General features: G+C 43.2%; 1 protein-coding gene across 8 annotated transcripts in view; it reads right to left on the bottom strand.

Annotated features, from left to right (window-relative positions):
* LOC129837902 (MAP7 domain-containing protein 1-like) overlaps window positions 1-26,256 on the bottom strand; it is a 69,731-nt gene that overhangs the window by 25,857 nt on the left and 17,618 nt on the right. For 3 of the 8 annotated variants that reach the window (XM_055904414.1, XM_055904415.1, XM_055904420.1), the window contains exons 2-6: window positions 13,885-14,103; window positions 3,714-3,782; window positions 3,026-3,046; window positions 1,533-1,601; window positions 846-866 (exon numbers count right to left, since the gene is read on the bottom strand). In XM_055904414.1, the coding sequence (XP_055760389.1) occupies window positions 846-866; window positions 1,533-1,601; window positions 3,026-3,046; window positions 3,714-3,782; window positions 13,885-14,103 (399 nt within the window). Of the gene's footprint in view, window positions 1-845; window positions 867-1,532; window positions 1,602-3,025; window positions 3,047-3,713; window positions 3,783-13,884; window positions 14,104-15,663; window positions 18,655-26,256 lie in introns of those variants that run through there. The other 5 variants (XM_055904416.1, XM_055904421.1, XM_055904422.1 and 2 more) reach the window with 4 other exon arrangements.

The raw sequence follows: 26,256 nt of genomic DNA, 5'->3' as shown, positions 1-26,256 counted from the left end.
TTGAAGAAGACAATTACACTCCAGCTGTTGATACTTTACAAGACTGGCCTTGTTAGCTGGGATTGCCTCCTAGCTGGGATTGCAAACACAAGGTTATAGATTGAATCTCATTGAATGAAGGAATTAGATCCGGGAGAAACCCTCTGCCTGGCCTCCTACCCCAGTGGACTGACAATTAGACTGATCCATGATGGTATAACCCATTTCATCCAAGATCTACTACGCTTTACGATGATGAGGAAGGCTGGATTTAACAGAAGGCACATATGTTACTTCTATGAGGTTCTTTACTTAAGCAGCTTCCAGCTTTGTACTCCCAATTGTGACAATGGAACATATAGGACAATGAACATGATGAACAGCTGACTGAAGACCGGACGGCCGAGCATTCATGAGGTTGAGTCCGTTTATGCGGTAACATGGACTATTTACAACTTTGCTCTTTGTTGAAACAAGCAAGGTGTTGTAGAAAATGAGTTTTTGGTTGCCTAGGCAACACCCCCCTCCCTGCAGCAGCAGCTCACATAGAAATAGAATGAATAAAATGGGCTTGGATCCTCTAACCCTGGCAACTTGACTGATAAACTCATTGGTACACTCACAATGGCTGCCTGGTACTGTGATGCAATCATTTCCATGGTAATGTAGAAAGTTCATTCAAAATATTTTTTGTAGAGATTGAGATGAAAAACACAATTGTTAAAATCAATCAAGGTAACATCAAATAAAATCAATCAAGGTAACAGGTCAAAACTGCAGGTCACGGCAACGAGAATCAACACCACTACCACCACCACCACCACCACCTACCACCTACCACCATGGACACATAGGGTGTGGTTTACCTTGTATCTGGCCGAGCTTGTCTGGAGGGGAGATGGGCGAAAGAGAAGACAAGAGCAACTGTCAATCATGCAAAGCAGTGCACGTCGCCAGGGTGTCACTAGAGCCAAGGACAGCGTGGCTTGTGAAACAAACAAACAAAAACACTCAAGCGGGTGACAGGCAGTCATCTTGACTGACAAAAGAAACAGAGCCAGAGAATTGTTAAGGCAACTTGAAGCAGGGCATTGACTTATGCTACTATCAACTGAAAACAAGTCTGTATCAATTGACGTTGGGTTAAACATATCAATTCAGAGCTGGGGATCGTTAAAGCGTTTGTGAGTTCAAACAAAAAGAGGTTAGCTAGGCTATTGTTTTAATAAAATGCACATGAACATTTATTTGGAGCATGCACGTTGAAAACTGTTATGTGTCTTGAAAGCCAAATACTAAATCATTGGCTTGGTTTTGGTTCTCATTGAAGTGCTCAGCTTGAGCTTGAGCCACAGCCTAGGTTGGTTTGACGTTCCTTCGACGTTTTTCCAAATGTTTCTGTGATACATGTGCACACCATGTGTCGGCCTGAAAACAAAGCCAACGCAGACATAACCTAAAACTAAATCTGCCACCACCCCTTACCCCCCAACACTAGGGGGCGTCCTCTCCCTGTGTACAGTTTCCTCCTCTCAACCCCCATCTCAGCTTACCCAGATATTTGGCCTTCTCCTCTCTCCGCTCCTTGGCCAGCTTCTGTCTGTCCTCTGACTTCACTGCGTCTAGGGTGAGAATGAGAGAACAAGAGAACGTTTTTAGACTAGACTAAAAACGAGTCTCTCATGACAGACTGTTGACATAAATGTTTACTAATGAAGTAGCTGGCCCTGAAATGTGAGATGTGGATCTGGGATCCCGAGATTAAGTATAAACACATTTGCCGTTTAGCAAGGGTGATGTGACTTTTGATTCCTATCCTCTCTTTATAATTCCTGTATAAAATGGCTAAATAACTGCATAGAGTGATAATAAATTATATAATTATACAGGTAACTGACAAAATAAAGGAAACCCCTACATAAAGTGTCTTAATAGGGCCTTGAGCCATCATGGGCCAGAACAGCTTCAATGCGCCTTGCCATAGATTCTACAAGTGTCTGGAACTCTATTGGAGGGATGTGACACCATTCTTCCACAATAAATTCCATCATTTGTTGTTTTGGTGATGGTGGTGGAAAACGCTGTCTCAGGCGCCGTTACAGAACCTCCCATAAGTGTCCAATTGGGTTGAGATCTGATGACTGAGACGGCAATGGCATATGTTTTACATCGTTTTCATGCTCATCAAACCATTCAGTGACCACTTGTGCCTGTGGAGGGGGACATTGTCATCCTATGGGGGCATAGCCATGGTAGCCAAAATAATGCCAAAAAAAAAGGCCTGCACACCATGTTTATACATGATGGGATGATATAATGCTTAATTAACTCAGGGACAACACTTGTGTGGAAGCACCTAGTTTGTATCATTGACTCAACATGGAAGGAAAACATGTGATGGAAGTAGACACTAGGCTAACGTCCTACGAACAAAAATGTGCACCAACACATTGTGGGGCTGGTACAATTACCATATAACCATGTAACCGACGGATATGGAGGAAGACCGTCATGAAAATAAAATAACCCTCATAACTATATAAAAATAAAAATAAAAAATATATATATATACAAATTTGTGGAACGAACAGCTAACTGAAGACCGTACGGCCGAGCATTCATGAGGTTGAGTCCGTTTATGCGGTAACGTGGACTATTTACAACTTTGCTCTTTGTTGAAACAAGTAAGGTGTTGTAGAAAATGAGTTTTTGGTTGCCTAGGCAACACCCCCCTCCCTGCAGCAGCAGCTCACATAGAAATAGAATGAATAGAATGGGTTTGGATCCTCTAACCCTGGCAATTTGACTGATAAACTCATTGGTACACTCACAATGGCTGCCTGGTACCGTGAAGCAATCATTTCCGTGGCAATGTAGAAAGTTCATTCAAAATATTTTTTGTAGAGAGGGTGATTGAGCGACAAACAGACAATTGTTAAAATCAATCAAGGTAACAGGTCAAAAATGCAGGTCACGACAACGAGAATCACCACCACTACCACCACCACTACCAACTACCACCATGGACACATAGGGCGTGGTTTACCTTGTATCTGTCCAAGCTTGTCTGGAGGGAAGATGGGCGAAAGAGAAGACAAGAGCAACTGTCAATCATGCAAAGCAGTGCACGTCGCCAGGGTGTCACTAGAGCCAAGGACAGCGTGGCTTGTGAAACAAACAAACAAAAACACTCAAGCGGGTGACAGGCAGTCATCTTGACTGACAAAAGAAATAGAGCCAGAGAATTGTTAAGGCAACTTGAAGCAGGGCATTGACTTATGCTACTATCAATTGAAAACAAGTCTGTATCAATTGACGTTGGGTTAAACATATCAATTCAGAGCTGGGGATCGTTAAAGCGTTTGTGAGTTCAAACAAAAAAGGGGTTAGCTAGGCTATTGTTTTAATAAAATGCACATGAACATTTATTTGGAGCATGCACGTTGAAAACTGTTATGTGTCTTGAAAGCCAAATACTAAATCATTGGCTTGGTTTTGGTTCTCATTGAAGTGCTCAGCTTGAGCTTGAGCCACAGTCTAGGTTGGTTTGACGTTCCTTCGACGTTTTTCCAAATGTTTCTGTGATACATGTGCACACCATGTGTCGGCCTGAAAACAAAGCCAACGCAGACATAACCTAAAACTAAATCTGCCACCACCCCTTACCCCCCAACACTAGGGGGCATCCTCTCCCTGTGTACAGTTTCCTCTTCTCAACCCCCATCTCAGCTTACCCAGATATTTGGCCTTCTCCTCTCTCCGCTCCTTGGCCAACTTCTGTCTGTCCTCTGACTTCACTGCGTCTATGGTGAGAATGAGAGAACGAGAGAAAGAGCGAGGAAGTGAATGTGAGAGGTCATTGTACAACTGAGAAAAGAGCCCCAATCCAGCCCCACATCTGCAGAGCGATAAAACGCTGGAAGCTGGCAGTCAAATCTGCCAACTATGCCAGAGCCAGATAGAGACTCCACCCTAGTATCTAACAGAAGTGAATGAGCAATGTGGAAAACACTCTGATTAGGACTGGTGGTTAGTCACACCATGGCACACCTTGTCTACAGTGTCCTGGTAAGGATTCATGAGTGAACATGTAATTGCATTCAGTTAAGTAACGCACCTAAACCCAGACAGGATATGGCTGTAAACCGAGTTCATTTTTCACTTGTGCCAAGTCAACAATGTTCTTTCCAGCATTCAATTTAGCCGTTAGTGGCTTATGAGGAAATGCATAACACATAAACAATCACGTTCGGGAAGGGAGAGATGTTCTTTGTCCAACTTCGAGACAAAAAAACCCATTGCATATCAGAACAATCCGTTTCTATAGAGGTCCTCTTCGATCTTCAAGCAGAGCTGTCTTGCAAGTCGCTGTACGTGTTCAAAAGTCTCAGATTGGTGCTGACTGGAAAAAGTGTCGATTCATCTTTTCCCACTGGTGTCTGCATTCCTCTGAGCACCTTAACTCATGCCTGGGGAGCATAGTCCTACCGTTACAGGAATTCTACTGCACCCTTCTGGATTGTTTGGTATGGATTCCATGTGGAACATTGCCACCGACCCATAACCAATTACCAATTTAACCCCAATTGCTTTTGAATGATGATCAAAAAATGATTCATATAATTAGACGATCATGTTGTATATGATTCATTGCATAATTGTGACAGAAGCAACAGCTCCCTGGATGAAAACACCATACCGTAATTGCTATGATGTCATTCTCAAATGCCATGCAACAATTACTACCGTTTCGTGACAATTGATCGGCATTTAACTGGCCAAGTTGAATTCTTCTTCATACTTCAGTGGATTCTAACACATTAAAACACAATAATCACAGTGCTGAAACGATCCGCCAGATAGGACAGAACAGCAGCGGCCTCCCTATAATATCCTCTGACCCACTTTGACACTACGTCTGATTATGTATAGGGCTGTAAAAAGCGCTAGTGTCTGTGTGTGTGTGTGTGTGTGTGTGTGTGTGTGTGTGTGTGTGTGTGTGTGTGTGTGTGTGTGTGTGTGTGTGTGTGTGTGTGTGTGTGTGCGTGTGTGTGTGTGTGCGTGTGTGTGTGTGTGTGTAGGCCCTGACCATCACGATGGGTCACCCACAGGAGCCTCCGAGACAGAAACAGAATCAAGCTGACCCAGAAACACTGCAGCGTGTTTGGGTTCCAGACTGTTAGCAGCACACTCCTCAAATCTCAACAATATGGTTCTCTGTCATCTGTTTCACTTGGCTTTTTGAAAGGATTAGAGGAGCAGTTTGATCCATAGATGTCATGGCAGACTGTAAAGACAAAGTAGCTAGCTAGCGCACACAGGATTTGGTTCTGGGTTCCGAGTTGAATGTATAGGGAACTGTTGTCCGGGCATATCCAATTGGTATCCTTTAAAATGGACCACTTCTCTCATTGGACAAAGATGGGCATCGCTTTCTGGCTATACAGTGCCTTCAGTAAGCCTTCATATTATTCCATATTTTGTTGTGTTACCGCCTGAATTCAAAATTTAAAAAAATAATTATATATTTTTTTCCTCACCCATCTACACACAATAGCCCATAATGACAACGGTGAAAACATGTTTTTAGAAATTTGTGCACATTTTTTGAAAATGAAATACAGAAATATCTCATTTACATAACTATTCACACGCCTGAGTCAATACAGGTTAGAATCACCTTTGGCGGCGATGACATCTGTAAGTATTTCTTTGTAAGTCTCTAAGAGCTTTGCACACCTGGATTGTGTAATATTTGCCCAGAATTATTTTTAAAATTCTTCAAGCTCTATCAAATTGGCTGTTGATCATTGCTAGACAACCATTTTCAAGTCTCACCATAGATTTTCAAGCAGATTAAAGTCAAAACTGTAACTTGGCCACTCAGGAACATTCACTGTCTTCTTGGTAAGCAAATCCAGTGTAGATTTGGCCTTGTGTTTTAGGCTACTGTTTTGTGTACAGGCTTCCTTCTTTTCACTCTGTCAATTAGGTTAGTTAGTATTGTGGAGTAACTACGGTGTTGTTGATCCATCCTCAGTTTTCTCCTATCACAGCTATTAAACTCTGAAACTGTTTTAAAGTCACCCTTTGCCTCATGGTGAAATCCCTGAGAGATTTCCTTCCTCTCCGGCAACTGAGTTAGGAAGGATGCCTTTGTCTTTGTAGTGACATGGCGTATTGATATGCAATCCAAATTGTAATTAATAACTTGCTCAAATGAATATTCAATGTCTGCTTTTTTTAGGTGCCCTTCTTTGTGAGGCATTGGAAAACATCCCTGGTCTTTGTGGTTGAAATTCCCTGCTTGAATGAGAGACCTTGGAGATAATTGTATGTGTGTGGTTCAGAGATGATGTTGTCATACATTTACTCCTGAACTTATTTAGGCTTGCCATAACAAATGGGTTATTATTATTTACCTTTATTTAACTAGGCAAGTCAGTTAAGAACAAATTCTTATTTTCAATGACAGCCTAGAAATAGTGGGTTAACTGCCTTGTTCAGGGGCAGAACGACAGATTTGTACCTTGTCAGCTCGGGGATTCGAACTTGCAACCTTTCGGTTACTAATCCAACACTCTAACCACTAGGCTACGCTGCCGCCCGGGTTGAATACTTATTGACTCAAACATTTGTTAAAATCTCCAAAAACATGATTCTACTTTGACATTATGGGGTATGGTGTGGAGGCCTGTGACAAAACATCTAAATTGAATCCATTTTAAATTCAAGCTGTAACACAACAAAATGTGGAAAAAGACAGGGGGTGTGAGTACTTTCTGAAGGCACTGTATTTATGTCCATGGGAAATCCACAAGAAAGTGTTACAGTAAAAACCAATTCTCCATAGCAACAATTAACAAGTGCCATGGAGGGGGGTTTGGGGGAGCTGTGTGTGTGTGTGTGTGTGTGTGTGTGTGTGTGTGTGTGTGTGTGTGTGTGTGTGTGTGTGTGTGTGTGTGTGTGTGTGTGTGTGTGTGTGTGGTTGGCTGAACTGAAGCAGCAGGGCCCCCTGACAGTGTCAGTGAAGAGTAAAATCCCTGGTCCTTTAATGATCTCTTGAAAACCTCCAGGGAGGCAACGGACTGCCGGTGGCCAAGTGCCATGAGCTGTCAGACCCGAGGCTGAGATGTGCCAAAGTTTATTAAAGCGGCCATTATGGAAGTAGTGCTCCCAAATACATGCCTTGACATTTAATTGAGCTAATTAAGAGCTGCAGACTGTTTCCTATCCTTTTCCTTTTCCTCCTACCCTCGGGGTAAGATAAAACACAGAAGTTAGCTTGCATGACTGAGCAGGAAGGCAACCTGAAGGAGAGGAAGTGACAGAAGCCCTTTTAGAATGTGCTGTCTCAGAAGTTTGTTGACTTACTGGTGCTCAAATGCTTCCAACAGACCTTCCAGAGACATAACATTATTACCCTTGTCACAAGACACTACAAAGGCTTATGATGGGTTATAAAGCATTATACCTGTTGGCTTTAAGTAAAGTGCTACCAATATATTTTACTTTACAAAAGCTGATCTGAGATCTGTTATCTACTGAGGGATCCTGCAGTTCAATTAGAACGTCGCTAAAATGAGCTCCTTGATCTGACTGTATCTGATCTGGCACACCAAAACCAGATTTCTAATTTGGTGTTACTGTGATCATTTCGGGAAGTTAGTCAGTAGAACTCATTTGGTTTAGCTCTGCCACCTCACGCTATAGTTAAATAGACCATGACCACAGTCAATAGATGAATGGGCAAAGAATAAAATGGGCAGAGAGGAAGTAAGACTATGTTTGCTCCAAGGTGGCTTAGCAGTTCAGACGTCTTTTCCGTATTGTCTTGTCGTGTCCTGTATATATATATATATTTACACCTTTTCTTCACATATCTTTTATTTATTTTATTATCCAAGAACTCAACTACAAAAGCTTTCCTGCAAAAGCTTTCCTGCAACCCGCTTCACCAATTACATTAAGTATTATTTACCTCAATCTGAAAATCCATCGTGGAAGATAGCCAGGGGCTAATTCAGAAGCTAGCCTGATAGCTAACCAGAAGCTACTCCGATAGCTAGCCAGAAGCTAATCTGTAGCTGCCCCGAAATTAGCCGGTTTGCTAGCTAGCGTTGGTGTTTCAGCTGCCCACGTTTTGCGGTCATCAGCTATTCCTTTAGCTCGATAATCTACCGGCACTTTTGTGCAACGCGACTCGGACCGGAGCATTCGGGGACTTTTTTTCTCTCAGTTTCCCCGGATTCCAACCGCAGGCTCTGGACACTTGCACCTTGATTTCGCAGCTAGCTAGCTGCATACCGTGTGACTATTGGCTTACGTCGACCCCGGAGCAAACTCAAATCATGCTGGAGCTAGCCAGCTGAGGAGTTCCATCACCATCCGGACCCGTTTCTTTTGTTGCTGCTGCAGATACGGAACCCCACCGGGCCTTCACGACTGACTGCCGACGTTATCTGCCCGAGGGATTTATCCAACCGGCAAATCCGTCCCGACGTTACCTGAACGCTCACCTGAGGCCCGCTAATCGTTAGCTGTCCTATCGGCTGCTATCTGAACAAAACCCCACTACACGGAACCTACCGACGGAAACGCACGAGGTATCTACAAACAGACCTCCATCCTATGCTGCTACCGATAGCCATATACCCGGCCAGCTGTCTGGATCGCCACGACCCCAACCAACCTCTACTCACTGGACCCTTACTGATCACTCGATTAAGCATGCCTCTCCTTAATGTAAATATGCCTTGTCCATTGCTGTTCTGGTTAGTGTTTATTGGCTTATTTCACTGTAGAGATTCTAGCCCTGCTCTCTATACCATATCCAACCTATCAGTTCCACCACCCACATATGCGATGACATCACCTGGTTTCAATGATGTTTCTAGAGACAAGATCTCTCTCATCATCACTCAATACCTAGGTTTACCTCCACTGTATTCACATCCTACCATACCTTTGTCTGTACATTATTCCTTTAAACTATTTTATCGCCCCCAGAAACTTCCTTTTACTCTCTGCTCTAGTAGCTCTAGGTGACCAATTCTCATAGCTTTTAGCCGTACCATTATCCTACTTCTCCTCTGTTCCTCTGGTGATGTAGAGGTGAATCCAGGCCCTGCAGTACCTGGCTCCACTCCTATTCCCCAGGCGCTCTCTTTTGATGACTTCTGTAACCGTAATAGCCTTGGCTTCATGCATGTTAACATTAGAAGCCTCCTCCCTAAGTTTGTTTTGTTCACTGCTTTAGCACACTCTACCAACCCGGATGTTTTAGCCGTGTCTGAATCCTGGCTTAGAAAGACCACCAAAAATTCAGACATTTTTATCCCCAATTACAATATTTTCAGACAAGATAGAACGGCCAAAGGGGGCGGTGTTGCAATCTACTGCAAAGACTGCCTGCAGAGTTCTGTTATACTATCCAGGTCTGTTCCCAAACAATTTGAACTTCTACTTTTAAAAATCCACCTCTCTAAAAACAAGTCTCTCACCGTTGCCGCCTGCTATAGACCACCCTCTGCCCCCAGCTGTGCTCTGGACACTATATGTGAACTGATTGCCCCCCATCTATCTTCAGAGCTCGTGCTGCTAGGCGACCTAAATTTGAACATGCTCAACACCCCAGCCACCCTACAATCTAAGCTTGATGCCCTCAATCTCACACAAATTATCAATGAACCTACCAGGTACGACCCCAATTCCGTAAACACGGGTACCCTCATAGATATCATCCTAACAAACTTGCCCTCCAAATACACCTCTGCTGTTTTCAACCAAGATCTCAGCGATCACTGCCTCATTGCCTGCATCCGTAATGGGTCAGCGGTCAAACGACCTCCACTCATCACTGTCAAACGCTCCCTGAAACACTTCAGCGAGCAGGCCTTCCTAATCGACCTGGCCGGGATATCCTGGAAGGATATTGATCTCATCCCGTCAGTAGAGGATGCCTGGTCATTTTTTTAAAATGCCTTCCTCACCATCTTGAATAAGCATGCCCCATTCAAGAAATTTAGAACCAGGAACAGATATAGCCCTTGGTTCTCTCCTGACCTGACTGCCCTTAACCATCAGAAAAACATCCTATGGCGTTCTGCATTAGCATCGAACAGCCCCCGTGATATGCAACTTTTCAGGGAAGCCAGAAACCAATATACACAGACAGTTAGAACAGCCAAGGCTAGCTTTTTCAAGCAGAAATTTGCTTCCTGCAACACAAATTCAAAAAAGTTCTGGGACACCGTAAAGTCCATGGAGAATAAGAACACCTCCTCCCAGCTTCCAACCGCTCTGAAGATAGGAAACACTGTCACCACCGACAAATCCACTATAATTGAGAATTTCAATAAGCATTTTTCTACGGCTGGCCATGCTTTCCACCTGGCTACCCCTACCCCGGACAACAGCACTGCCCTCCCCTCTGCTACTCGCCCAAGCCTTCCCCATTTCTCTTTCTCCCAAATACAGTCAGCTGATGTTCTTAATGAGCTGCAAAATCTGGACCCTTACAAATCAGCCGGGCTAGATAATCTGGACCCTTTCTTTCTAAAACTATCTGCTGAAATTGTTGCCACCCCTATTACTAGCCTCTTCAACCTCTCTTTCGTGTCGTCTGAGATCCCCAAAGATTGGAAAGCAGCTGCGGTTATCCCCCTCTTCAAAGGGGGGGACACCCTTGACCCTAACTGCTACAGACCTATATCTATCCTACCCTGCCTTTCTAAGGTCTTCGAAAGCCAAGTCAACAAACAGATTACCGACCATTTCGAATCACACCACACCTTCTCCGCTATGCAATCTGGTTTCAGAGCTGGTCATGGGTGCACCTCAGCCACGCTCAAGGTCATAAACGATATCGTAACCGCCATCGATAGGAAACAATACTGTGCAGCCGTATTCATTGACCTGGCCAAGGCTTTTGACTCTGTCAATCACCACATCCTCATTGGCAGACTCGACAGCCTTGGTTTCTCTAATGATTGCCTCGCCTGGTTCACCAACTACTTCTCTGATAGAGTTCAGTGTGTCAAATCGGAGGGTCTGTTGTCCGGGCCTCTGGCAGTCTCTATGGGGGTGCCACAGGGTTCAATTCTTGGACCGACTCTCTTCTCTGTTTACATCAATGATGTCGCTCTTGCTGCTGGTGATTCTCTGATCCACCTCTACGCAGACGACACTATTCTGTATACTTCTGGCCCTTCTTTTGACACTGTGTTAACAACCCTCCAGGCGAGCTTCAATGCCATACAACTCTCCTTCCGTGGCCTCCAACTGCTCTTAAATACAAGTAAAACCAAATGCATGCTCTTCAACCGATCGCTGCCTGCTCCTGCCCGCCTGTCCAACATCACTACTTTGGACGGCTCTGACTTAGAATATGTGGACAACTACAAATACCTAGGTGTCTGGTTAGACTGTAAACTCTCCTTCCAGACCCACATCAAACATCTCCAATCCAAAGTCAAATCTAGAATTGGCTTCCTATTCCGCAACAAAGCATCCTTTACTCATGCTGCCAAACATACCCTTGTAAAACTGACCATCCTACCAATCCTCGACTTCGGTGATGTCATTTACAAAATAGCCTCCAAAACCCTACTCAATAAATTGGATGCAGTCTATCACAGTGCCATCCGTTTTGTCACCAAAGCCCCATATACTACCCACCACTGCGACCTGTACACTCTCGTTGGCTGGCCCTCGCTTCATACTCGTCGCCAAACCCACTGGTTCCAGGTCATCTACAAGACCCTGCTAGGTAAAGTCCCCCCTTATCTCAGCTCGCTGGTCACCATAGCAGCACCTACCTGTAGCACGCGCTCCAGCAGGTATATCTCTCTAGTCACCCCCAAAACCAATTCTTCCTTTGGATGCCTCTCCTTCCAGTTCTCTGCTGCCAATGACTGGAACGAACTACAAAAATCTCTGAAACTGGAAACACCTATCTCCCTCACTAGCTTTAAGCACCAGCTGTCAGAGCAGCTCATAGATTACTGCACCTGTACATAACCCATCTACAATTTAGCCCAAACAACTACCTCTTTACCTACTGTATTTATTTATTAATTTATTTTGCTCCTTTGCACCCCATTATTTCTGTCTCTACTTTGCACTTTCTTCCAATGCAAACCAACCATTCCAGTGTTTTTTAGTTTTTATTTTACTTGCTGTGTTGTACTCACTTCGCCTCCATGGCCTTTTTATATTTTATTTATTTATACATATATCTGTTTGCCTTCACCTCCCTTATCTCACCTCACTTGCTCACATTGTATATAGACTTATTTTTTTTCACTGTATTATTGACTATATGTTTGTTTTTACTCCATGTGTAACTATGTGTTGTTGTATGTGTCGAACTGCTTTGCTTTATCTTGGCCAGGTCGCAATTGTAAATGAGAACGTGTTCTCAATTTGCCTACCTGGTTAAATAATGGTTAAATAAATAAATAAATAAAAATGTTCACAAAACCCACCCAAACACGTGTCTTAGTGTTTGCATGTGCTACAGTGCTGGGGCCAGGACAAGTAGTGGCATTGTGGAAACAAACGTGGTGATGGTGCAACAGCGGGTCAAGCTAGGCTAAATGTGCCCCCTGGCATCACTCTGTGAAATGTGGTGCCCAGTCAGGTTAATTCCTCCAATTTATATTAGAGACCGGAGGTGATTAGCAAGCAGGCTAGCTATAGCCTGTTAGCGATTAGCCTGTTAGCAAATACATTCTTATCCAGAGCGACTTACATTAGTGAGTGCATACATTTTCATACTGTTCCCCCGTGGGAATCGAACTCACAACCCTGGCGTGCCATGCTCTACCAACTGAGCTACACACAAATAGCATTAGTTATCCACTCAACAACAACAAACAAAAAAGCATTCTAGCCAAATTCTATAAACCTACTGCAAAACAATTCTAGCTTAATGGATTTTGTCTTGTGAGCTGTAAGCGCTGTAACTAACCCCCTGCATCAGGTCTATTGGATTTACCCCCAGCACTGAAAGCATGTGGTCAAGATAAATCTGGACTGAACCATTTGGTTTTCCCGAGGGGTCGGATGACATCAACTGAGTGCAGAGGTAATTGCTCAATAATCACATGAAGATAGCCTTTATTACACAACCATGGACATCTAATGCTGTGTTACTACCCCTGAAAATGGTCATAAACTACTTCAGATCCTCTATGGTAGATAGAAACACATACAAATGGGCATTGGTGGAAAAAGCACCCAATTGTCATACTTGAGTAAAAGTAAAGATACTTAATAGAAAATGACAGAAAGTAAAAGTGAAAGTCACCCAGTAAAATACTACTTGAGTAAAAGTCTAAAAGTACTTGGTTTTAAATATACTAAGGTATCGAAAGTAAATGTAATTGCAAAAATATACTTAAGTAGTAAAAGTAAAACTTTAAATCATTTCAAATTCCTTATATTAAGCAAACCAGCTGGCACTGTTTTCTTGTTTTGTTTTATTTACTGGTAGCCAGGGGCACAGTCCAACACTCAGACATCTTTACAAACTAAGTATTTGTGTTTAGTAAGTCCGCCAGATCAGAGGCAGTAGGGATGACCAGGGATGTTCACTTGATAAGTGCGTGAATTTGACAATTGTCCGGTCCTGCTAAGCATTCAAAATGTAACGATTACTTTAGGGTGTCAGGGAAAATGTATGGAGTAAAAAGCACATTCTTTTCTTTAGGAATGTAGTGAAGTAAAAAAGAAACATTTTCAAAAATATAAATTGTAAAGTAAAGTACAGATACCCCCCAAAACTACTTAAGTAGTACTTTCAATTATTTTTACTTAAGTACTTTACTCCACTGCTAATGGGCAGCCATTTTCACACCATGTCCTTTATTACTGGTAACACCACATTATAGGGCGACTTACCTTTATTAGGTATGGGGCTAGGACTTGAGCCAGGCATGGGCAACGTCGGTGTAGCAGGTGACTTCGGGATGACGTCCAGTTGTGTGTGGGTCCCCACTTTCTTTTCTTTGTCCTTTTTCGTGTAGGTTTCCATTATCTGGGCTGGGCCTGTTTTATGGGGTCTTGTCAACCCCTCAGTGTCTTCCTTTGTGGGGTTTGGGTCCTGAGCCGGGTGGGGAGCTGGTCGGAGAAAGAGAGAAAATAAGCCAGGTGAGAAAATGGCAGTGTGAGAAGCATTAACACTAGAGGTCGAACAGATTATGATTTTTCAACACCGATTTATCTATTGGAGAACCAAAAAAGCCGATACCGATTAATCGGCCGATATTTAAAAATGTATTTATTTATTTGTAATAATGACAATTACAACAATACTGAGTTAACAATTTTATTTTAATATAATACATCAATAAAATCAATTTATCCCCAAATAAATAATTAAACATGTTCAATTTGTTTTAAATTATGCAAAAACAAAGTGTTGGAGAAGAAAGTAAAAGTGCAATATGTGCCATGTAAAAAAGCTAACATTTAAGGTCCTTGCTCAGAACATGAGAACATATGAAAGCTGGTGGTTCCTTTCAACATGAGTCTTCAATATTCCCAGGTAAGAAGTTTTAGGTTGTAGTTATTATAGGAATTATAGGACTATTTCTCTCTATACCATTTGTATTTCATATACCTTTGACTATTGGATGTTCTTATAGGCACTTTAGTATTGCCATTGTAACAGTATAGCTTCCGTCCTTCTCATCGCCCCTACCTGGGCTCGTACCAGGATCACTTCGACAACAGCCACCCTCAAAGCATCGTTACCCATCGCTCTACAAAAGCCGCAGCCCTTGCAGAGTAAGGGGAACAACTAATTCAAGGTCTATGAGCGAGTGACGTCACCGATTGAAACGCTATTAGCGCGCACCCCGCTAACTAGCTAGCCATTTCACATCGATTACACCAGCCTAATCTCGGGAGTTGATAGGCTTGAAGTCATAAACAGCTCAATGCTTGAAGCACAGGGAAGAGCTGCTGGCAAACGCACAAAAGTGCTGCTTGAATGAATGCTTACGAGCCTGCTGCCTACCACCGCTCAGTCAGACTGCTATATCAAATATCAAATCATAGACTTAATTATAATATAATAACACACAGAAATACGAGCCTTAGGTCATTAATATGGTCAAATCCGGAAACTAACATTTCGAAAACAAAACATTTATTCTTTCAGTGAAATACGGAACCATTCCGTATTTTATCTAACAGGTGGCATCCATAAATCTAAATATTCATGTTACATTGCACAACCTTTAATGTTATGTCATAATTACGGAAAATTCTGGCAAATTAGTTCGCAACGAGCCTGACTCTGCGTGCAATGAACGCAAGAGAAGTGACACAATTTCCCTAGTTAAAAGAAATTAATGATATCAGGTAATATTAACTAAATATGCAGGTTTAAAAATATATACTTGTGTATTGATTTTAAGAAAGGAGTTGATGTTTATGGTTAGGTACACATTGGTGCAACGACAGTGCTTTTTTCACGAATGCGCTTGTTAAATCACCCGTTTGGCGAAGGAGGCTATGATTCAATGATAAATTAACAGGCACCACATCGATTATATGCAACGCAGGACAAGCTAGATAAACTAGTAATATCATCAACCATGTGTAGTGAACTAGTGATTATGTTAAGATTGATTGTTTTTTATAAGATAAGTTTAATGCTAGCTAGCACCTTACCTTGGCTCCTTGCTGCACTGGCATAACAGGTAGTCAGCCTGCCACGCAGTCTCCTCGTGGAGTGCAATGTAATCGGCCATGATCAGTGTCCAAAAATGCCGATTACCGATTGTTATGAAAACTTGAAATCGGCCCTAATTAATTGGCCATTCCGATTAATCGGTCGACCTCTAGTTAACACACCACAATATAGAGATGGAATTCAACCTGTCCTCATTCCAAAACAGCCGCTTGTCTGGAAGTGGGTCTGAGTGACGTTGTATTGATCTACTTTATAGTCTCTAGAAGGTAACAGGGGCAACAGGTGGAATCAAGGTTGATTAGGAAACCCCTTCTCCATGGAGGAACTGTAAATAGCACAATGCTTATGATCATAAAATATATAGGATCCCATAACATGCGAATGATCGTAACGCAAATACCTGCAGATCACTGTACATGCATACTGTACCAGCAAGTCATAGTATGAGATCAAAATGCGTTATGGTCTCTGCTGAGCTACTCAACTAACTCTCAGCCTCAATAATGTAAAACAATAAACACACAAGAATGATAAAGCACATCATGGCAATAACGATATGATACATCTCACCCACTGGCAAACCTTAAGAGTCTAAATGACTCAAGATATGCTTAGTCCACTAAGCACACTAATAGCTACAAGATCTCGGATCTCTGGTCTGCTTCTAACTTTACCCCACGCTCCTCTCCCAGAACGACCGGCTGATTAATCGACAGTCAGGGCTGAGTGAATTCTCTCCCTGGCAGAACAAAACAAGTCAATTGCCTCTCTGCCTCTTGATGATTCTACCGGGGAAGAACGGATTGATTTAGAGAGGGGGGGGGGGGACAAAATACATGCAGGTTCCTCTCTTTATGACAAAAGTCATCCTTAATTTAGCCAAACAGAACATTTTAAAGGTGTAATCTGTAGTTTCATACTAAAAAGTATTGTCTGTCTTTTTGAGTGTACTGAACACTGATTAGATGGCACAAAGTTTGTTATTGTGTGTGTACAGCTTAATTGGGCCTTGATTGTGTGTGCATTTCATCCTGTGACCACAATGGAATTACAGGTTGCGCCTGCAAAAACCTTTAGGCATAGAAATAGTTGGACAGGGTGTTGGTTGCGAGAGCTCTCAGCCTGGGTCAGTGCCTCAGTGGCAGTGTGACTCACACTTGGCAGCTTGAGCCTGAAGCTCCCTGCTCAAACATAACTTTGCCCAGGCTTTGGAGGCCTCACAAAGTCCTAGGGGGAAATATGTGGCTCCTTTGTCCACTCAGCACTGTCGCCCTACATTCCCTATGCAACACTCAGCATTGAGCCAAGTTTCTTCCACATAGTCTCTCAGGGTAAACACTGGGGCAACGTGCTTTAAATTATTCATTCAGGGCTAAAAACAATGACGGTGGAGCAGGTATGTCACAAAGGACCACAGACAGGAGATGTACTCTCTTCTGTGCAACACAGTGGCAAGTATGGTAATGCCACACAGCGCAGCAATGCTGGAAGAAGCAAATAGTGTATGACTTTGGGAAGTCATTATGATGTACTTAGTATCGAACCTAGTTGCATGTAGCCTATACAGTATAGCTATATTGTTTTGAATTGTACTCTGACACTGAGCAGTAGGTGGGTATAGAAATTTAAAGACTAGAATGGTCATGCCCATCTAGCCATTCTATTTCTATGGGAACAGGTCTCCTCCATATTGACATTGTCGTTCTCAGTCACCTGCCATCTGTCGTATAGTCTACCTCAATCAATCAATCAAATGTATTTATAAAGCCCTTCTTACATCAGCTGATGTCACAAAGTGCCGTACAGAAACCCAGCCTAAAACCCCAAACAGCAAGCAATGCAGGTGTAGAAGCACGGTGGCTAGGAAAAACTCCCTAGAAAGGCCAGAGAGACACACACAGCTGACCAGACCTCCTCCATCACATACACTATGTCTTTTTGTGGGATGCTGGCAGGCACCTGGCAGAGCGAAACCTGTGTGAATTACACATGTTATGGTCTGCTTGAGGCAGTGATGAAAATAAGACTGGCATTCAGGCAACCTGCTGCTTACCTCAGCAACGAAGAGATGAAGAGTCAACAGGGAGGACCAATGCATTATTACCACAAAAAAAGAAGGACCCACTCCATGAAGCACAGCGTATATCAATATAAACAACATTTGACATTTAAACTTTAAATTTGAATTGATTCACATCATCCGAGAGTGCTACATATATTTATGTTACTTCAAGCAATAACGTACTGAGGTTTTACGAGAAGCATTCCAGTCCCTCCTAGCTACTCCTCTAGTCATAACTGAGCTCTCCTGCATCCCTCTGTTGATATCAGACCTCCTGGAAAAGACCAGCCAGAACTCAACTCATAGAAAAGACCAGCCAGAGCTCAACTCATGGAAAAGACCAGCCAGAGCTCAACTCATGGAAAAGACCAGCCAGAGCTCAACTCCTGGAAAAGACCAGCCAGAGCTCAACTCCTGGAAAAGACCAGCCAGAGCTCAACTCCTGGAAAAGACCAGCCAGAGCTCAACTCCTGGAAAAGACCAGCCAGAGCTCAACTCCTGGAAAAGACCAGCCAGAGCTCAACTCCTGGAAAAGACCAGCCAGAGCTCAACTCCTGGAAAAGACCAGCCAGAGCTCAACTCCTGGAAAAGACCAGCCAGAGCTCAACTCCTGGAAAAGACCAGCCAGAGCTCAACTCCTGGAAAAGACCAGCCAGAGCTCAACTCCTGGAAAAGACCAGCCAGAGCTCAACTCCTGGAAAAGACCAGCCAGAGCTCAACTCCTGGAAAAGACCAGCCAGAGCTCAACTCCTGGAAAAGACCAGCCAGAGCTCAACTCATAGTAAAGACCAGCCGGGAGCTCAACTCATAGAAAAGACCAGCCAGAGCTCAACTCATAGAAAAGACCAGCCAGAGCTCAACTCATAGAAAAGACCAGCCAGAGCTCAGCTCATGGAAAAGACCAGCCAGAGCTCAGACGAGTCTATGAGGGAGCTCAGCTGAGATGAGACAGATACACAGCGATCTCCTTCTCAAAGCCTGCCACTGTTAAATAAGTACTGGGCCAGCGAGGTGGATGAGCTCAGTGATGTACTCAGAGATAGAGGAGCCATTGTTGGTGTCTCTGTATGGCACCGGGCCTGCTGCCAAACACACTGCAATGACAGGGAGAAGAGTCAGAGGGGAAGATATATAGAGAGGGGGAAACAGAAAGAGGGCACAGAGAGAGGGCAGAGATAGGTGGGGAGAAAGAGGTAGAGGGAGAGGAAGGGGGAGAGGGAGAAGGAGAAGGAGAAGGAGAGGGAGAGGGAGAGGAGATATAAAAAGGGGGGATACATGGAGAAAGGGAGAGAGAAACAGAAAGAGGGACAGAGAGAGAGAGAGCGTGCAGAGGATGACAACTAGAATCCCTCATCATAAGGGGATTTAGTAGGTGGCCAACTTAGATGCACACCACAAACCCATGTGAAACCAAACAAATAAGTTAAAATAAGTTCAACCAAAACACAAAGCCTAGCCTACACAGAATTCAAACAGAACTGCATGTCCTGACAGAACACAGAGTGAAGGAATCACACAGCTTCCCCATTCAAGAGCAAAAGTAGATGGCAGAGCCCATACATAGTTGGGGGTTTGAGACTATTTTGGCTAAAGCCGAATGGGTGAAGTCACTCTCCAGTCTCAACCACCCCAGATTACCACCACCGGGCTTCCTTTTCCTTCCCCCTCTTTCCTCCCTCTTATGCTCTGAAAATGTGGGAGGTTGTGATGTCATCCACATGGGACAGTGAGAAATCTGGAACTATGTAATGATCAAGCTAACCTCTCTTTCCACCCTGGCTCCGTCACAGACTTCAGACAAAGACTGATCCATTGAGATGTGGTCTAACTGACTCACGAGGAGGAGGCAAAGTGTCCCAAAGAGACAATATCACAATGCCCCAAAACCAAACTCCTGATGTGCCCTTTCGAGTGGATGAGAAAGTGTTTTAAATCCACTTTAACAATAGCTATGATTGCTTTGCATTTGATCTTTCGATATAAAAAGCAATCAACCTATTCAAATGTCCCTGCCTCTTTCAGTGATCTAATAGCCAGGTTAGAAAATTACAGTCGTATTGAGCAAAGTTATTCAATCAACGTTGTGAACCCCAGCCAACACATCACACGACCGCAACACTGGTAGGTGAAAAAAATACACTCAACCCCCCCCTTTCTTACTATTTTAACCTACTTCACGTACGTGTTACATTCCCTGGGCTAGATATGGCAAGGTAGAATCCAAAGGTCACAGCCAGTGCAGTCTTTGACAGACAGGAACTGTGTTGCTCTCATATACCCCTGAGGGAGCATATCATAGCAGACTCATTAACACCTGAGGACTATTGTCATCAAGAGCACAATGGGTAGCAGTGCTGAGTGCGACCGCTCTGATAAATCGGCATGATATATACAGTGTAGTGTCTATGATGCAAACGTGCAAGAAAGCCCGGTCTGCAGGCACAGTGTGTAGGCTGAATACAAATGGAACCTTACACTACTAAGCATAAGAGTCGGAGGAAATGAGAGGAGAAGAGGTGTTGTTTTGTGTTGTGTTGTGCTGCAGGCCAGGGGAGGTTTGGCTGATTACTATTCCATGGTGTTTTGGTGCAGTGGAGAGAAACGAGGGACATTATGGACGTGATATTCTGGCTGCCCACATCCCTGCGCTTCCCGACAACAAAGAAAGGATGGCTGATACAAAGACCAAGAGAATAGACACTCTGTTGGTCTCACTGAATAATATTCTATGTGGTATTGGCATTTAGTAATCCGTGTCCAGAGTATGAGTGCTGATCTAGGATCAGTTTGGACTTTAATATCATCATGAATAACATGCCATGGACAAGCAGGACCTGATCCTAGATCAGCACTCCTACTCTGCGATGCTTTTTGAATACAACAAGCCTGGTAACCCCGTGCCAGTTACCCTGACAGCAAACAGAATTGGGGCACAGCACAGCAACGAAATGTTAACACGCTACCTGCAATTGAACTTGCTGTGCTTTTCAAAATGCAAATCCGATGTTTGCACAGATGTACTCAATGAATTCGGACATAACCATTACTTGATTTACTGTCGAGTAACCATTCAAATGCTTCCTTCTGGCGTCGGACAGCGACCCAAGTCATCTGAGCGTAAACACATCTAAAACAACTTCTAAAAAGGGAATGCAATAAGCATGTTATGAGGTAAGACACTGCTGTCCAGCCGGTATGTTTTCAAGTGCGAATTGTCTTCGAAATAACTATTTCACAATCATTCAGTCACGTTATTACTCACAGAATAACCTGAAACTCTGTTGAGTGAGCGAAAGGCACCTTCTTTGTTTGGTCTCTCTACATTTTGAAGGGACCAAACACAGTACCTTGAAGCACTCCCTTTTCGCCACTACCTTCACAGTACTGTAATGTCTCCCCTGAATCTTTCTACCCTGGGAGAACCTACAGTCAAAACCCATGAGAGAGCCTTTCTCCCTTTTTACAAGGCGGTCACCATTTACATTATTCATAATACATGTTGCATAAATCAATCCATAGCCACCACTCGGACACTTTTCCACAGCCACCTCTCTACTCAACACGGAAAATCCCTTTGGCACAGTATATCATTGAGGGAGACTCGATAAAACGAGAGAACAAGGCAAAGCATTTACAGTGCAATTCAATGCTCGATAACAGCGTTTTACACAGGTGCGCGCGCGCACACACACACACACACACACACACACACACACACACACACACACACACCGACTTAATGCGTTTTAATGCTACTTGGAGTGTTCCTACCACTCTAACAGCCGCCTTTGCACAGACCCCGAGAAGTGCCACTAGAATCAGTCTAAATAATGAACACTATGACACTGCAGATTTCCATGTTGAGGGGTCGCTACTTTCTATCAAACCTGGGTTCAAATACTATTTGAAATCGTTCAAATACTTTGAGAATTTGCTTCAGCCTGCCTGGAGTGCACGATGGGCAGTTTTTGCACTTGTTTCGACTATTCTAAAATGGTCCCATTGTGCCAGTCAAGCTCAATCAAACACAGCTAAAGTATTTGAAATGCTTCCGAATAGTATTTGAGCCCAGCTCTGCAATGGGTATATATAGACAAACAGTGAAAAGCAGAGGGGTGAGCAAGCCAGGCCAGGGCCTAGAAGGTTGGACAGACAAGCATCAGGAATCTGAGGCATGCTGGTCCTGTACACTGGGTGTCCAGTTCACGCCGTCTGTCTGTGCGTCTGCCATGTACTTCATGACCTATCTATCTAGGCCCTCTGTGTCCCCCGTGCCCAGCGTGTGTCAAACAGTGTCTTATTTGTGTATATCCCTGCAAGACACATAAGACAGTAAAGCTACAGTAACACTCACAACCCAATACAAACACCGCAACAACAAAAAACAGAAAATCACATAGGCACGCTCGTATTACACACAAACAACCATACTCATTGAATTAAATCTTACGTCTCGTCTTATCTTAAATGACACGTTAAGAATCAACGGGCAGCAGAGCAGCTCTAATTTGTCTCACCGCGTCTTCCTGTCGGAGGCAGAGGAGAGGACTGAGGAGTGCTGTGGTTCCAAAAGAAGCTATGTAGAGCTCTACGTTAAATAGCCTTTTCCAATCACCTCAATTATTTATGGGATGCTAATTAAGCCAAGCCTATATCTGCAAGGGACCACAAAAGCTCTCGAGGGAGAGACCAGTGCCCAAATGTGCATGCTCAGGGCAAGGTAGTGCTAATACTATATCGCTGAATGTTCTTTTTTACACATTTGCAAACATTTCTACAAACCTGTTTTTGCTTTGTCATTATGGGGTATTGTGTGTGGATTGATGAGGGAAAAAAACAATTTAATTTTTTTTAGAATAAGGCTGTAACATAACAAAATGTGGGAAAAGTCAAGGGGTGTCTGAATGCACTGTAGTTAGGGATAAGCTAAAGTCACTAGGCAACAGGATAGATAGTAAACAGCAGCCACAGCATATGTGATGAGTCAAAAGAGTGCAAAAAGGGTCCGTGCAGATAGATAAATAGTTTACCAAAAGCTACCCGGACTAACTATTTAGCAGTCTTATGGCTTGGAGGGGTAGAGGCTGTTCAAGATCCTGTTGGTTCCAGACTTGGTGCATCAGTACCGCTTGCTGTGCAGTAGCAGAGAGAACAGTCTATTACTTGGATGGCTGGAGCCTTTGACAATTGTTTGGGCCTTTCTCTGACACCGCCTGGTATAGAAGTGATATATACTGGGCCGTACGCACTCTAGCAATGTTCCCTCTAAGCTGCGCACGTGTGCAGTAGCCTCGAAGACTATCAGCCCACAGAGCGAAGCACGATATTGAACTTCACTCAACTTTCTAGAGCAGTGGTCGCCAACCGGTCGATCTACAAGGCATTCCTAGACCATCGGCAAATATTTCTGTAAAAAAACAAACGATAAAGCCTTGTGTTCCTATTTTGTTTTATCCATCTTGGGCTGTTAGCGGTAGGTGCACCCGATTCAGCTGCCCTGCGTGCCGGGTACGCAAACTGTTGCCATTTTTAACCATTTCATGTTTCTGAAGGTACAAACTCTGCCTTCCTTGCGGGCCCAGGGAGCAAATCAAGTGCACTATAGGCCTAACGCTGACCAATCGGATGGCTCAGATTACCGTGTCTGCAATAACGTAGCAGGCATAAAAGAATGCTACAGCAAAATTGATACTGTGATATTTCAAAACGTTTAAAACCATGACTAGAGAGAGACTGTCAACGAATACAGCAAAGAGATGCTGTTTTTATGAGTGAGTTCATGTTTAAGTTCTTACTCAGCACTGTCAACACTTTGTATTCAACACTTTTATCAGCTACAAAATGCTCATTCTTCCTATTTCCACTCAGAGCTACAACAAGCACTGCAGCAGTAATGAATGAGTAGGAAAGTGTATCTATAGGCTTGCGTTGTTATTATTATTAGCGGCTTGGGTATTTTTTAATATCAAGGAATATTTCACTTTCTCTGTTCATAGGAGTAACAACAACGAAATAATGCGGTGCGACTCGAGTTTCGCCATCAGCTGGAAGACGGTGTGGCGTCCCCTTTTGGTCAGTGTCAGTGGAGGAAAGGGAAAGCGTAGGGACGTTAAGAGGTGAACCTTCAGTCTGCTGCTCTCTCCCTCCGCTGAGACTGACCATCAGATACAGGCACCATCAGCCCAGTACAATAAAAACAAAAAGCAAATGATTTAAATGTATGCTCACTCAGCTGTGCCTCACAAGTAATACAACAACGGATCTTATTACCGGTGTGATCATATAGCCAACTTCAAATTTTGAAATATATATATTTTTAAATGTACCAAACAACAATGCATTGGAAGGGCAATTCAAGCTAATATGTGGTGATAATGTATTGGGCCTATAGCTCACTGCACAAACCTCATTGCTACAGTACTGTTTTTAATTGGTTAATGTTGCATAGGCTTACGTTTTTTAAGTCATGTTATAAAAAAAATCTGAGCTATAGATCTCGGCTTGCATTTTGACTCAGAAAGTGATCTTGCCTCAGAAAAGGTTGTTGACCACTGTTCTAGAGTTTTTCCTGTTAACACTATCAACGTTTCCCTTTACTGTGGCAATTGTGATTGAATCAACGCAATATTAGCCATTTTCAGTGCAGCATACTGAAACAAATCTAACTATGCACGATATTTTGTTGTAGGCAGAACGCATCGGAGTAGGATTCTATTGCATTGACACGCACTACTCAGCCCGTACTCTACTCAGACCGGTGCGGCATAAACAATCAGAGCTGCAGTAGGCCTATAATGCAAATAGACCATTGCCATATATGGATCTGTGCCATTTACTTTGAACTGGACTGTGTTTACAGCATGAGCGGTCGTGAGTAGATGAGCTTGTTTTGAGATCAAAGCAAAAGCTGCATGTAGCAACGTATGCACATTGTGTTCATATCCTTTGCTAGTTAGTGAAATATTAACCCAGGTATAGATAATTTGTAGTCAGCAATAGGGGAGTGATTGCTTCCTACAAGAGCCCAAAACATGTGCATGTCTAGACATCTTTAAAAAATGAGTCAGGTAAAGAGCTTTTTATTGTCTTAAAGGGGCAGTGTAGTATTTTGAGACAGGCTTGAATAAGCTACGTAGCCAATAGGAATAGGGTAGCATGATTTGTCTGAATAATAATGCATTGTATTTTGTAAAGTGTTTTTTGCATCAAACAACACAACAACATTTTCTGTCACATCCTTGTCTGAAGGACAAGTGGATAAACAGGTTAATGTCAAGCCCTGCATGTTTTTTTAAGTCTTAAGGAATGTAGGCCAACATTGAACACCACACATTGGCTGCTGCTGTAGGATGAATGATATAACAGCTATTTCCATGTTAAAATGTTATGGGATGCATTTTTCTCCATTGTTTTTGATGGTAGGTCACTTTGGTAGGCCTACATTGTGATCAAATAGCCACAGCAGCCTACCTGGCCACTGTTAAAACTGTAACTTAAAGCAGGTACAGCCTCAGTGTTCACAGTAAACGCGCGCTGGAAGTTGCACAGAATTTTCACAATGTTCAAGTTTTTGCACTCAGCAGTAGGGCTGGGCGATATGGCAAATAAATATCACGATATCTATATATTTTTTCATTCGATAACGATAATTATTACGATATTAATCAAATAATGTTTAAAAGGTGCATATCTGCTTCCAACTCAAGAATGCCTGAACAAACCGTGGTTAGAGCGTTGGGCATGTAACCGAAAGGTTGCTGGATCGAATCCCCGAGCTGACAAGGTAAACATCTGTCGTTCTACCCCTGAACAAGGCAATTAAGCCACTGTTCCCCGATAGGCCATCATTGTAAATAAGAAGTTGTTCTTAACTGACTTGTCTAGTTAAATAAAGGTCACAAGCAAAATTGTTCCATGTTTGCGGTCAGGGGGCAATGTACCTGGGGTCAATTAAATTGATAAGCCTCTTGAAACCTTCTTTTTTGACTGTGCTAATTGTCCATAGCAATGCAATGTCCATAGCAATGCAATGCATAATAGCATTTGTGATGTCTTTGTGTTTTCGATGTTTGCTTGTAGGACATAAACGCTGTCAGTGTTGACTGTTTCGGGCAAACATCCCTAGATTGGCTGGTGCTTGAGGGGCATTTATCAATACCGTGGCACAAACTCAAACTTCCTGCATGTTTCAAAGAGGGATTTTGCTTCAGATGTTGAAAAAGGTTTGTCGTATTACCAGACTTTGTAGCCACCTGTCTATTGCACAATTTGCACCGAACATTGCTCTGCTCTCTGTCGGACTTCAAAAAGCCAAACCACCTCCGAATTACTGAAACAGTTTAACCCTTTTTATCAATAATTTCTTTGTTGGAAGCTGCTCCTTCTCCATGGCTATCACTGCCACTGTTTTCGCCTACATCACTCATTTGTTGTGGTTAATAGTGGCTACTCCATCATTCGAGGTGCTAAGTGGTTTTTAGTGAGCGCATATCTCTCCAAGTGCATATGC

Source organism: Salvelinus fontinalis, chromosome 38 (assembly GCF_029448725.1).
Source record: "Salvelinus fontinalis isolate EN_2023a chromosome 38, ASM2944872v1, whole genome shotgun sequence".
Lineage (NCBI taxonomy): Eukaryota > Metazoa > Chordata > Actinopteri > Salmoniformes > Salmonidae > Salvelinus > Salvelinus fontinalis.
Note: the sequence above shows the minus strand (reverse complement) of the source record. Positions and strands in the feature narration are given on the sequence as shown.